Source organism: Choloepus didactylus, chromosome 4, assembly GCF_015220235.1.
Source record: "Choloepus didactylus isolate mChoDid1 chromosome 4, mChoDid1.pri, whole genome shotgun sequence".
NCBI classification, from domain to species: domain Eukaryota; kingdom Metazoa; phylum Chordata; class Mammalia; order Pilosa; family Megalonychidae; genus Choloepus; species Choloepus didactylus.
In genome coordinates this window covers 141,604,446-141,618,544 of record NC_051310.1, presented here as the reverse complement: position 1 = coordinate 141,618,544, position 14,099 = coordinate 141,604,446, and the positions used below count along the sequence as shown (strand labels likewise).

General features: G+C 38.2%; 1 protein-coding gene across 6 annotated transcripts in view; it reads left to right on the top strand.

Moving 5' to 3' along the window:
• EIF2AK4 (eukaryotic translation initiation factor 2 alpha kinase 4) overlaps nt 1-14,099 on the top strand; it is a 112,188-nt gene that overhangs the window by 34,637 nt on the left and 63,452 nt on the right. For 5 of the 6 annotated variants that reach the window (XM_037834325.1, XM_037834328.1, XM_037834326.1 and 2 more), the window contains 3 exons: nt 7,138-7,253; nt 10,239-10,396; nt 11,333-11,868. In XM_037834325.1, the coding sequence (XP_037690253.1) occupies nt 7,138-7,253; nt 10,239-10,396; nt 11,333-11,868 (810 nt within the window). The remainder of the gene's footprint in view (nt 1-7,137; nt 7,254-10,238; nt 10,397-11,332; nt 11,869-14,099) is intronic. The other variant, XM_037834330.1, reaches the window with a different exon arrangement.

Here is a 14,099-nt window from a genome sequence, read left to right as displayed (position 1 = left end):
CCCCCATAGGCCAGAAATGAATTTTAGTACAGAACCCATTTATGAGTGGGTAGGTTATTAAGTAATGTAAGCATTGTAATTCAGCTTCTTTATGTGTTTAAACTATCTCTTGTGAGACTCCTAAGCAGCACTTAAAACCAACATTTACTTTGCATCTATGAAAAGAAAAATTTTAGATACTATACTAAAGACTTATATGAACTTTGGGGCTATAGCTTGTTTATTAAAAAGGAAGCATTTAGTTCTTTTCCTAATTATCTATTTTTTTAAAAATCAGCTCAGAAAATCATTTTTCTGTTAATATTTAATCACCTGCTGTTAAGGTGAATTAAATATTTTTTGAATACTGTTCCTGAGAACAGTTCCTTTTAAGGTTGTAACTCCTACCAATTATTTCTGCAACTGTGCCAGAATATAATGGGCTCCCAGTAGGCAACATAGTTTGAAATTGTCAGGAGATTTCACTAGGAAATGTTTGGCAAATTCTTATTGTATAAGAAACATAGAATTAAATCACTGGTATGAATAAGCCTTTTCGAACATATGGAAAAAAATTGTTTAAATATCTGAATTTTTGCGACTAACTATAAACAATAGGTCCAAGGTTAGACTTGCTTTTGAGATTAAAAAGAAAGTTAGCAAGTTTAGGAGGAGAAGAAATTCTTTCTCCCCCCAACATAGGTAGAACAGCTTTTTATATAATACCTGTAGAGTGGCATTTTTGCATCTTGGATAGAACAACATTCCATGAGCATTCAAGAAGGAGAATGAAAAGAAATAATTTTCATCCTTCTTATCTGTTGTTTGCCAAAGTCGTTGCACACACCTGCATGGAACTGTGCATTTGCACTAACTTTTTTGTCTACTGACTAGAAAAGAATAAATCTTTCCTGAAATGTAGTTTACATGCTGCCTTTGGTTTAAAAAAAAAAAAGTCCTTGATACTCCAAAGTAAGTATTAGTTTACTCTCGATTCTTTTTCTTCCTTGCTGTTCATTGGTCTTTATGGGTTGGAAAATTAGAGGAAATAAGCAGTATTCCATTTTCAAAAAAAAATTTATTGAGCATTTACCATGCACCAGGCACTATTCAGTAAACAAGACTGAGAAAGACCCAGCTCCCATGGAGCTTATATTCTAGTTGGAGGAGACCGTCTCCAAGTAAACAAGAAAATATCAGATAATGATTAGTGTTATGCATTAAAATTAGTACTATGAATTAAAATAAGGCTATGTGAAGGAAAGACTGGTTGACTACTTTAGATTGGATGTTTGGAGGGAAAAATACAAGGGATTGGATATTGAGTGATAAAGGAGGGTGGTTTTAGATTGTGGGATGTGAGATCTGGATGACAAGAAGGAGCCAGCCACACAAACCAGAGAGCAGCTGGTACAGGAGACCTGAGGCTGGCACAGACTTGTGTGCAAAGCTCATCAAACAGGACAGTGTGGTTAGAGTTAGTGTGCATGGGAGTGGTTCAAGGGGCTAGACAGGGGCAGGTCACAGAGGTCTTTGTTGGCCAGACCATGAGTTGAGATATATTGAGAAGTCTTTGAAGGATTTAAACAGGAATAGGACATCATCCAATTCATATTTTTAAAAAATTTTTCCTCGCTGCAAGTGGAGAATGGCTAGCAGGGGGACAAAAGTAGAAGAATGGTTTCCACACCTCATTTCTTACCACTCTTCCCATCTCCCTCACCACTAATCTTTGCAGCCACACTAATCCTTCAGTTCCTTGAGCACACCAAGCTCCCCCCATCTCAGGGGCTCTGCGATCACTCGGCCTGGCTTTGCATGGTTCTTTCCTTATCACTCAGGTCTCCCCTCAAACAGGACTTCCTCAGAGAATCCTCTCTGCTGCCCTCCCCTGCTGGGTCAGTCATTATCCAGTTCTCTGTTTTATTTTTCTCTATAACCCTTACCATTCACTGAAATTCTTATTCATTTGTTTGCTTTTTTGTTGTCTTGTCTCCTTTCATGAGATTGTAGAGTTTATGAGAACAAGGAACCTCGTCTGTTTTTCTCAGTGCCTGGAACACTGCCTGACAGACAGTAGGTCCTTAATAAACATTTGATGAAGGAAAGAAGGGAGGGAAGATGAAAGAAAGAAACAGAGAAACTGTTTTGGGCACTCTTAGGGTCTGTAACCTCTTTAACCAGCACAACTGTGCTTTTCTTTATCTGTGGGGTATATCAAGAGTCAGTAAGATTTTGTTTAAACAAAAGGTTTCCAACTGCTTAAAACATGAGAAAGGAGAAAAGAAAACTTAATATTGTAGTAGGAAGAACTTAAAGGCGTGATACTCAGAGGTCTGGCCTCTTGGCCCAGCATTTTTTTTAGCTGGCTTTCTCTCTCTTTTTTTTCCCCAATTCAGTTTCATTGAGATATATTCACATACCCTACAATCATCTGCAGTGTACAATCAGTTGTTCGCAGTACCATCATATAGTTGTGCATTCATTACCACAATCAATTTTTGAAAATTTTCATTACTCAAAAAAAAAAAAAAAGAGTAAAAATACAAGTAAAAAAGAACACCCAAAACATCCCATCCCCTGTCTTATTCGTTTAATTTTTGTTCCCATTTTCTACTCATCTGTCCATACACTGGATAAAGGGAATATGAGTCACAGGGTTTTCACAATCATACAGTCACATCATGTAAGCTATATAGTTATACAATTGTCTTCAAGAATCAAGGTTACTGGGTTACAGTTCAACAGTTTCAGGTATTTCCTTCTAGCTATTCCAATACACTAAAAACTAAAAAAGGATATCTATATAACGCATAAGAATAACCTCCAGAATGACTCTTGACTCCATGTGAGATCTCTCCGCACTGAAACTTTATTTTGTTTCATTTCTCTTCCCTTTTTTGGTCAGGAAGGCTTTCTCAGTCCCATGATGCCAGATCCAGGCTCATCCCTGGGTTGGCCTAGCTTTTTGCTGACGAGTCTTTGCCTTTTTGAAAAACGTTTTGTTCTGTGTTCTTATAGCTGTCTTTTGTAACATGTCAGCATAGTCTTCCCCAATCCTTGCCTTCTTCCCAGGGATATTGTATCTTATAAAGAGGCATTTGAGCTTTTCAGAAGAAATAAACAAACAAATCTTATAATGAATGGCTCGTGGTAGAGAATTATTTTTACATATTCCAATGACTTGCCCTTTTTTTCAGATTATTAACTTGAAGTGTATTTCCACTATCAAACAAGATCAGGTTATCTCCTTGTTTGTTTTTCCCATCCTAAAACCAGGGTATGGTAACTGCTGGCTCGTCAGCCCTACAGAGAAGTTACATCAAGTGAGTACGCATCAGGCGTGGAATTCCTTCCACTCTCCCCAGAAAGCCAGTGAACCATCTAATGTGTAAAAGACGGGAGGAGACGGGGAGGTGGGGGCAGTTTAACACATCTCTGCAAACCTGTGCTCCTCCGTTGTTCTCCACTTCTCTAGTTGGTTCCATGGGGGCATGCACTGGTTCACCTCCAATTAAACAATATCAGGAATTCTTATTAATTTGGTTTCCACAAAGCTACCCTGAGTTTCAAATTGAGGGATCAAGAGCTAGAGTTTTTTGTGACATCTTGATGAATTAGGCAAAAAGGTAAGACTATCCTAGCCCCCTGTGTCTCAGGTGAGATCCTCTCTCTCCATCCCATCCCAGCCACCTGCAGCGTTGGCCAGCCCTGTTGGCTGAGCAGTCTGTTGGATGGTAGCCCAGTTCTCAAGTACCCACTTGACAAATTGCCACCTCTCCCCTTGCCTACTTGGCTTTTTTGTTGTCATCTGTTCTTCCATTTTTCAGGTATCAAGGTCCTATTTGCCTAATGTAGTCTTCTAAATTTGAGTTATGATTCTGTTCTCTATAAGACTAGTTAATATTATTCAACAATTTTGTTTAAAACATCCTGTCTCCTCAGTAGGTTATATACTACCATAGCTACTAGAAAAAAACTGATAACATGGCTGCTGTTCCTAGTTGTATTGCAAACGCCCATGAACCTTCCACAATCCTAGAATAGACCATTGGAGATGAAACCACAGCATCATTGCTTCTAAATACCATTTGTGTGTATCAGAAGAGCTATTTCTACTGGAGTTCAGTTAGGAACGGGTTATGTTCCAAAAGGTTACTTGAAACCCAGTTGTTGATGAATCCAAAGTAGACAGTGTGAGCAGCCAACTTATACACATCTATGTAAAGTTAACTTTTGAGTGAAAATAATACATATTGATGACATTGGATTTTGCTTCTTTATTATTTTCAAATTCTATGTGATTTGCTTTGTAATTCTTCAGAATTGTTCCTACTGTCAAACAGTCTGTCCCATCTGGCATGTACCACATTTATCATTTTCTTGCCACTTTCACTTTAAAATTTCTCTCTACTTTTCCTTCAATACTAATTATATAACTTTTCTTAATAGCACTCTTAACACTCTCACTGTTTTTGTATTTGCCAATCATGATGGAGGTATTAATATTCCTAAATACCTTAAAACTAAGCATTCTTATGCTGTACACTAAAGAACAAAATGGTAGCCTAGACTAAAATGACTTTTAGCAGATGTAGAGGTGCTTCTGGATAATTTATGTTAATAAGTCTAGCATATCATTTTAAACCAGTTTGCTTTTATCCTTTTCTCCATTATCATCTAAGTCTCCCCCTGGTTGCAAAAATAACTTTAGAGGTAGAAATTTAAACAGAACCACTGTGGATTAATTATTCCCTGTTACTTATAATATGTGGACACATTTGTAATATGAGTGAAATATTAAAGACCCATATCATAATAGGTCCTGGCAGGAGTATGGAAGGGCAAGGTTTGGGGAGGAGAAGATTGATAGGTTAGCAAGTGAAGAGACCAGTTAATGATAGAGCATTTCACATGTCCAAAAGGAAGCTGGTGACGACCTGAATGGGGACAGGAGAAATGGAGAGGTGAAGATGGTACTTGGGGGTTAATTAGATGCAGGAGATCAAGGGACCCAGGAAACTCACAAGTTTCTGGCCAGTGAGACAGAGTGGATGAATGTGCCACCCACCAAAGTTGAGCCCTCTACCATAGGTTTTACCCTTGGGAAGACGGTTGCTTCAAAGGAGAGGCTAGGCCTCCCTATAATTGTGCCTAAGAGCCTCCTCCCGAATGCCTCTTTGTTGCTCAGATGTGGCCCTCTCTCTCTAGCTAAGCCAACTTGAAAGGTGAAATCACTGCCCTCCCCCCTACGTGGGATCTGACACCCAGGGGAGTGAATCTCCCTGGCAACGTGGAATATGACTCCCGGGGAGGAATGTAGACCTGGCATCGTGGGACGGAGAACATCTTCTTGGCCAAAGGGGGGGGTGTGAAAGGAAATGAAATAAGCTTCAGTGGCAGAGAGATTCCAGAAGGAGCCGAGAGGTCACTCTGGTGGGCACTCTTATGCACACTTTAGACAACCCTTTTTAGGTTCTGGAGAATTGGGGTGGCTGGTGGTGGATACCTGAAACTATCAAACTACAACCCAGAACCCATGAATCTCGAAGACAATTGTATAAAAATGTAGCTTATGAGGGGTGACAATGGGATTGGGAAAGCCATAAGGCCCCCACTCCACTTTGTCTAGTTTATGGATGGATGAGTAGAAAAATAGGGGAAGGAAACAAACAAACAAACAGACAAAGGTACCCAGTGTTCTTTTTTACTTCAATTGCTCTTTTTCACTTTAATTATTATTCTTGTTATTTTTGTGTGTGTGCTAATGAAGTTGTCAGGGATTGATTTAGGTGATGAATGTACAACTATGTAATGGTACCGTGAACAATCAAATGTATGATTTGTTTTGTATGACTGCGTGGTATGTGAATATATCTCAGTAAAATGAAGATAAAAAAAAGAACTATTCAGATTGAGAGTGTGTGGGAGGGAGGCGGCAGTTTTATTGACATTGCAGTGTCAGGAGGAATTGATAGAAGGTGAGGATGTGGAGACAGCAAGTGTAGAAGTTTGAATATGAAGAACAAGATGGGGTAGATGGTGCAGGATTGAGGGAGGGGAGTTTGGGGATGGATGAAATTTATGGGCTGAGGGGAGGAGCCAGTGTAGAGGGACAGATGGAACATACAAAAGAGAGGAACTAACAGAGAGACCAAAAGCCCAGAGGGGACATAGGGACTGGAACTGAGAACACTGTGACCTTCCTCAGAATCTGGGAGAAAGAAAGAATGGTGCAGATGCCAAGTAAGTTTATAGGTGGAACCATAGAAATTGTGGGGCTTCATTTCTCATTGCCTCATGTTCTCAGTGAAAATAAAAGCCAAGATCATGCTTAGAGTGAGAAGAGAGCTTTCTAGAGGTCTGTGTACCTTATCAAAGCATTTCTTGCAAGTAGCCAATGCTGGTCATCAAGAGCTCTCTCTCTTTCCTCTTCCCTGCAACCCCTTCCCCAATTTATTGATTATTTTTGCATTATAATCTAGTTTCTCAGCTATTATTCTCCATCAAGGAAAAAGGTTGGGAAAAAAAGAAAATGAGGGTTGGGTTGCGAGTGTATTGGAGAAATCTTGGAGGGAAATGGAACAAGTAAAAGAATGAATGTGTATTCAATGGTAGAGAGCCCAACTGGAAATCAGGAACATATAGTGGCCCCAAACCCCCTGTTATGCAGCTTTCTCCATATGTACATGTCCATGGGAATGAAGAGAAGTGGAATCTATGTGGAATTGATCTAAATTGTTGCTGTCTAATAGAACTTTCTGTGATAATGGAAATATTCTGTATATGGCAGCCACTACCCACTTGTGGCCACTGAGTACCTGAAATATGGTGACTGTAGTCAAGGAACTGAAATTTTAATTTTATCTAATTTTAATTAATTTAAATTTAAATAGCCACATGTGGCTAGTGGCTACCATATTGAACAGCATAAATCAGGAGTTAGGGGTTTGTAGAGTTCACATGGAGAAGACCACACTGGGGATTCAGGGTGGGGAGGTTGAACAACTTTCCCATTAGCACCTTCAACTTAATTCCCAGTGAAGATGGATGTCAAACTGTGAATGGGCTAATAAACAGAAGAAAATGATGGCGCAAGGATTTCCCATATTAATCTTAAGTTAAATAAAAAAATCATTGTCCAAATTTATTTTTAAGGCGAGAACGTCAGTATTCTATATGTAGTAGTGAAGATTCTCCTGGCTCTTGTGAAATCCTGTATTTCAGTATGGGTAGTCCTGAGCAGCTCATGGTGCACAAAGGGAAATGTATTGGTGAGTAAACTAGCTAAATTCATTTAAATTATTCTAACAACAAAAGTTAATCATTAAGGAGCAGGATAGAATAGAGACTGTGACATCTAACCAGTGCAGGCCAAGGAAGCCCATCAAAGCAGTAGTGTCATTCTAGCTCTCATTCATTCCTGATGACTAGAAGAAGTTGTTACTAAGATTTCCGCATCTATAAGTTGGAAATAAATTCCTATGCTCTCAGAAATATTGTTAGAATGAGATCATTTTAAATTTGTCATCAGTATAATTATCTTTGAAACAAAAAAAATGATTGAAATATTATGAATCTGAATTTTGCATTATATGCATCTGTTACTGATAAAATATGTGTAGTGAAATGAATCCTAATGTCTGTGATCTTTATTGATCAAGCCTTGTTTTCTTACATTGATACTCATCTATTTGGCGTTTTCCTGCATGGCATGTTGTACCTGACCAGGAAAACCACTTTATTTTCTAAATGTTTTATTTAGCAGTTTTTTCTACCGATGGCTATTGGGAGTGAAGCAATTCAGAATTTGAAGCAATTCAGAATCAGGTTTTTAGAATCTACTTCCTTTGCCATAAACATGCATCACCTTTCATCAGACATAAAAATATAGCCATTCATTGGTAGGGATCACTTTCATACACCAAATTTGACAACTTGAGTTTTCAGTACAATTGGTATTTTTACCAGTGCTGAAAGGTATTCAAATCATCTAAATTGAATTTGCTTTCTCTTGGCATTGTTTTCCCTTCCTCCTTAAGGAAGTACAAATAAGCAGGGAAGCCACCAGGGAGCAGGCAGCAGGTGAAAGGAGAAGAAACCAAACATCTGAATAGCCTATGAACTGGGCACTTAACCTTGGGTGACCGAAAGTTGCCTGGACAGTTCAGGGTCCTGCGTGTGCTCAGTGTCTGCCATATTCAGAAAAGCAACAATGTGGACAGGTTTAAGCACTTGGTTGAGATGATTGGCTTTGGACCTGAGACTGTCCTTGACTCAGAGGCATTTCAGATTCATGAAATTGACAACCTAACACTCACTACTGCTTAATAATCTGGGGAAATCAGGAAGGCAAATTAATCCAACTGCTTATTACCTTGGCTCAGTCTGTAATTCTCACTGGTACTCATTAGACAGATTCACCTTAGTTAATAACCTCATTAGGAGGTAAACTGGCAATTTGAAATTTTTTTATAAAACCACTGAGTAAATTATTTGTTTTCTCACAATGGGTCCAATTATTAAAATAAGCCCTAATTTTCTATGACATGTTTTAATAAAAGATCAACTAATTAATTTTGTTTTTCAGTTTAAAGCAGTTGTAACTAGAGAGAAAAGAAAACTTACATTATAGGTTATAGCATTTTTTAAAACAGCAATTAAAATACCTAACTACTCCCAATTGGGAAGATAGATATTGAAAGATATTGCACTGCATACTGCACAGATTTTACTAGGCTTTATGTAAATAACATTGCCCTCCATCCCATAAACATTTAATATCATTTGTCTCTCACATGTGCCCCTTAGATCCCACATGTCACAATTAGCTTTCTTTGGTTGACAAATCTTCAAACATCAGGATTCCTCCCCCCCACCCCACTTAGTCTAAAATGTTAGGAGTTATTTATGACAAGTATAGCAGATCATTTTAATTAAAATCTATAAATTTTCAGTATTTCTATGAAGCAGAAACTTTCTCAGGTAAAAATTCTAGGTAAGTTACTTTAGCCATCTTTCTCTGAAGTATTTCTGCTATGACCACTTTGTTTTATATATATATAGACTACTGCACTTTTCATTTTTCAAATGAAAAAATAATTATCAGTGTTTCTTTGAAAAGTTTTTTTTCATTCTGAAGACAATGGTAGTAGCATCATGGAAAGCTGTTGCTTATATGCTAAGAGGTAAAGGGAGAATACTATATATTAGTGGTTCTCAACTGAGGTCAATTTTGTCCTCTAGAGGACATTTGGTGATGTCCGGGGACATTTTTGATGGTCACGACAAGAGTAAGGATGGTAATGACATCCCATGGGTAGAGGCCAGGGGTGCTGCTAAAGAACCTGTACTGCACAGGACAGCCCCCTACAACCAAGGATTCCCAGTTCAAAATGCCAATGGTACTGAGGGTGAAAAACCCTGCTATCTATGCTATGATTTGGCAGATTAGGGGAAAAAGAGTAGAGGAACTAGAAGAAAAATAAAACAAAATGGTGATATTGTGGGTATTTTTCTCCATTTTCCAATTTTTCAGGAATTTTCTATCATAGTCTCTAATGAAAGTATCAATTTTTAAAAGAAAATTGTTAATGTTACAGAAATTTAGCTCTCCCTGGTAAAAGTGGAAACCATATGCCTATTACTAAATAAATGTGTTTCTTTCTCTAGTTTCAAATTTAAACTCCCATTTCCAGTTTATTTTCTTGAAACCATTGACCAGTTTGTATTTGCTGAGCATTTGCAAAATTTGTACTTAGAAAGTCGTTAATGAGTTTAAATTTCCAAATTACTAATCCTGCTTTTACTGTGCACACTAATCTCCACTGACAGAATAATCTAGATGGAGTGTTCTCTATTTCCAAATTCTTTCTGTCATTTTAGTTGGTATTCAGCTGTGGCACACTGCCCAGTCATCAGAAGTGAATTGGTTGTGAGAGTAACATTATGAATAATGGCCAGTAGGAAAAACCATTGGTCTCTTCACTTGGTCATATACTAAGATCTCATTGTTGGTTCTTGTTCCTTTGTAAAAAAAAAAAAAAATATATATATATATATATATATATATATATATTTTAGAGCACAGGGTATATTGTTAAATATTAAAAATCTGTTATAAAGCGCATATATTACACAAAGTCATATTTTTCATCGTACCCATTGATGAACAAATGAATGTATATCCCCACCCCACCCCTTTTTTCCCACAGAAAATGTACCAGTGAGATTAATTACATTTTCTGTTGAATGTGCAGGCAGTGATGAAGAGCTTGGAAAAGTCGTCTACAATGCTTTGGAAACAGCTACTGGCAGCTTTGTCTTGTTGTATGAATGGGTCCTTCAGTGGCAGAAAAAGATGGGCCCTTTCCTTACCAGTCAGGAAAGAGAGAAGATTGATAAGTGCAAAAAGCAGGTAGGCACTGCGTGCTTCCAGGGTGGCTGCCTGAGCAATGGGAGCTTTAGGAGACGACAAAGAAGCTCTCTACATTTGGTTAGCTTGCAAAGATGGTCCGGAATGGCATGAGATCTGTTTCACCAGAGACCAGCCCTTTTGCTTTTCTCGGTCTTTTCTTGCCTCTTTCGGAACTTTCACAACATGGCCAAAGCTTTTGCAGCTTCTTCCTTCCTCAGCTCTTATTATGGCCTTAACAGCCATCTCTACAGCTGAGACTAAACCATAGTGCATAAATTTTGCTTTTTTGCATTCATTTTTATTTTCTCCACACTTCTGAGTATTGCTTCAAAACAGAATTTTGGAAGACTGGAGAATTTTAAAGTTAATGTTTAATACTGAGCTTAAGGAGAACATTTAATATTGCATATTGCAGTGCTAAGTAATAAGGAGATTACAAAAGAATAGTTAAATATTGCATTTGGAAATGTTTGTGTTTTTATATACAGAAAGAAAAACTGGAAGTAAATATGATGAAATTGTTATCTTTGTATAGCGGCAAAAATAGATTATTTGGGCTTTCTCTTTTCTTTGTATTAGTACTTGAAAAAATGTTGGCAGTATATCTTTATAATCAGAAAAGGCTATTTTAAAATTAATGTTTCTTCTTTTTTCTGGTGGCCATATCTCAAAAGAAATGGCTTTCAAAAGCTGTTGACTAATTTTATACTATTTCCAGACTAGATTTTGAGGTTAGAAGTTGAGAATTAGCTAAATTTTTCCATCTTTATGAACTATTAGGTGGGCCATGTAGTTTAAAAGAAGATTCAATTCAGGACATATTCAATCTCCTCTCCTTTGAAAGTATGTTTTCTATCAAATACTTCACTTTAGAAGCGAAACACCACTTAATGCTGATCAGACCAATATTATCTTATTGTTTTTTTTCTCTATCAGATCCAAGGGGTAGAAACGGAATTCAACTCACTGGTGAAACTCAGTCATCCAAATGTAGTACGCTACTTTGCAATGAATCTCAAAGAGCAAGACGACTCCATTGTGGTAGACATTTTAGTGGAGCATATCACTGGGGTCTCTCTCACCACACACCTGAGCCACTCAGGCCCCCTCCCCGTGCACCAGCTTCGCAGGTACACTTCTCAGCTTTTGGCAGGCCTCGATTATTTGCACAGCAATTCTGTGGTGCACAAGGTTCTCAGTGCCTCCAATGTCTTGGTGGATGCAACAGGCACTGTCAAGATTACAGACTACAGCATTTCCAAGCGCCTAGCAGACATTTGCAAGGAGGATGTTTTCGAGCAAACCCGAGTTCGTTTTAGTGACAACGCCCTGCCTAATAAAACAGGGAAGAAAGGAGATGTTTGGCGTCTTGGCCTTCTGTTGCTCTCCCTCAGCCAAGGTCAAGAATGTGGAGAGTATCCGGTAACCATCCCTGGTGACTTACCAGCTGACTTTCAAGATTTTCTAAAGAAGTGAGTATCACTGAGATTCTTTCTGATTGAATTTTATTCCTATTCTTTTGATTGTGCTTGGGTGGGCTAAGCATCTAAGTGATGTATAAACTGCAAAGTTGAGAACCAGGATAAGAGATAATTCTTTGCTCCCCCAGTCCTTTCCCAACCACATATTTTCTGTTTTCTTTCTTATGTTTATCATTCCCTCAATTCCCACATTCTCCTAAATTTGTTTGGACTTAATTGATTTTCAAATTAATTTTGAGGACTGCCTCATGTACTCTAGGAAGTCAAGAGGGATTGCTGTACCTATTGCTGTGCCCCTGTTATCCCAAGTGGAAGACCCTCTCCGTCTGTCTCTGCTACTGGTTCTTCAGGGGTCCAAGACAATGCCTCCTATTTAGATCTAGGAGTGCAATTCTGCCTCTCATTCTTCTTAACCGTTCTTCTTCATTAGCAGTGTCTTATTCAGCCAAGTTGTTGAATGCAAATGACTTCTTAACTCCACTGAGAGGATTTTTGATACCAGTAAATGACAGGTGTGCATTTCATTGCAGGCCACGTTTTATCTAATTTGAGGGAATCTTCCCTGAGAGGCTTTTCTTGGGCCCAAAGTCTTGTCCAGGTCCTTTATTTCAGGCCTTTCTAATGTAGACCTTAGCCTTCTCTGTGATTCAGAAAATTGCAGTCTGTCCTGCCTCTGTTTTCAGTCTAAGCCGAGCTGAGTTTCCTCAGTTTCTCTGTTAGATGGGAACTAAGATCCCCAGTCTGAGTTTTTCCAGATACTCACCTGATCCATCCTTCCTGCAGGACTGGTCTCCCTGTTCTAACACTCTCGTCCTGTTTCTCAGCTTGTTTATTTTTTCCCAACCATTTGCTTTTCTTCACTTCATTCACTCCCTACATGTCTTTTCTTTTACCCTTCACATTTCTTTCCCTGTCCCCATACATCCCAATTGCCAACTGACCTGATCCATACTGTTATTTCCTATCCCTCATCATCTTACCCATTATAAATGTGTAAGTGACTGCACTTTTTTTTAAATAAGAAAGTTTTTGTCCACTACAAAATAGAAGTAGACCTGATAAACAGGTAGTTGGTAAAAAACTGACTTTGATTCTTTATACTGTGTTCTTACCTTAAAGAATATAAAAATCTTTCTTTGATGATTTATTTGAAATGCAATAGAACTTCAAAAATATTTATTTAAATGAACCCTAATAAAATTAGCTAAAGTGACTCAAAGGCAATATGGTGAGAGAACCACTGAAGGAAAGACTAATTTCATTCTTTAAAATCGTTCCTTTAGCTTTCTGCCCTTCTTCATTGGTCAAGAGTAATTTTGTAAAGGTTAATGATAGTATTTGTATATTTTTAAAAATGGTTCTGGGAGATTTAGGTAGATCGTATCTTTCACATTTAGTAGCAAAATGGCTGGCTCCTTAGCTAAAGCTTTCGTAGTTCTTGTCTTATGGAAAACAGCTCTGTGCTCTTTAGTTTTGAACTTGAGATCAGTGTTATTCTGATGTTTTTTATAGTCCTCTCTCTTCCTGGAGTGGTTTGCTAGGCAGTGCTTGGTAAAGTAGGAGCTGCAGAGTATTGTTTTATTCCCTTTCTTGCTGCCTGTCCAGCCCCAGTTAAAAAGGAAACAATCATTTGCAAAGAACAAAAGAATGACAGCATTTCATTGGTACATATTTTCATTTGTACATAGTTTTACTTATGGGCAAACACCCTTTGGAGAAAGATTTTGTGTTGTCAGTCTCCGTGGAGATTAAGAGCCCAGACTCTGGAACCAGCAACTGGGTTCAGCTCCTACCTCTATTCCAAACTGACTGAGTGTCTTCAATTCCCAGCCCTGAGTTTCCTCCTTTGTAAAATAGGGTTAGTACGTTGCCTGCCTTGTGTTTTGTGAGGCATATGGTTAGACTGTTAGTTATCATCCTCCTCCTCAGCAGTGAGGACTGTGGACCTAATGTGTACTTTTCGAGGCACTTCATTGTACCTTTTGGTCCAAAGCTGGACCTGCTGTCTGCCTTTGCTACTTTTGGCTACTGTGTTGCCAAAATATTGGCTCGGAGAATTTCTCCTAAGTGAGATTTTGGTAACTATAAAACAATAAAATCCCTTAAAGTTAAAACTCATTCTAGATAGAGTTCCACCTTTATTTTTTTTTTTTCGGGGGGGGGGGGTCCAGATTTATTACCATGTCAATCACAGTAATGTTTCAGCTAAGTTAAAATGGATA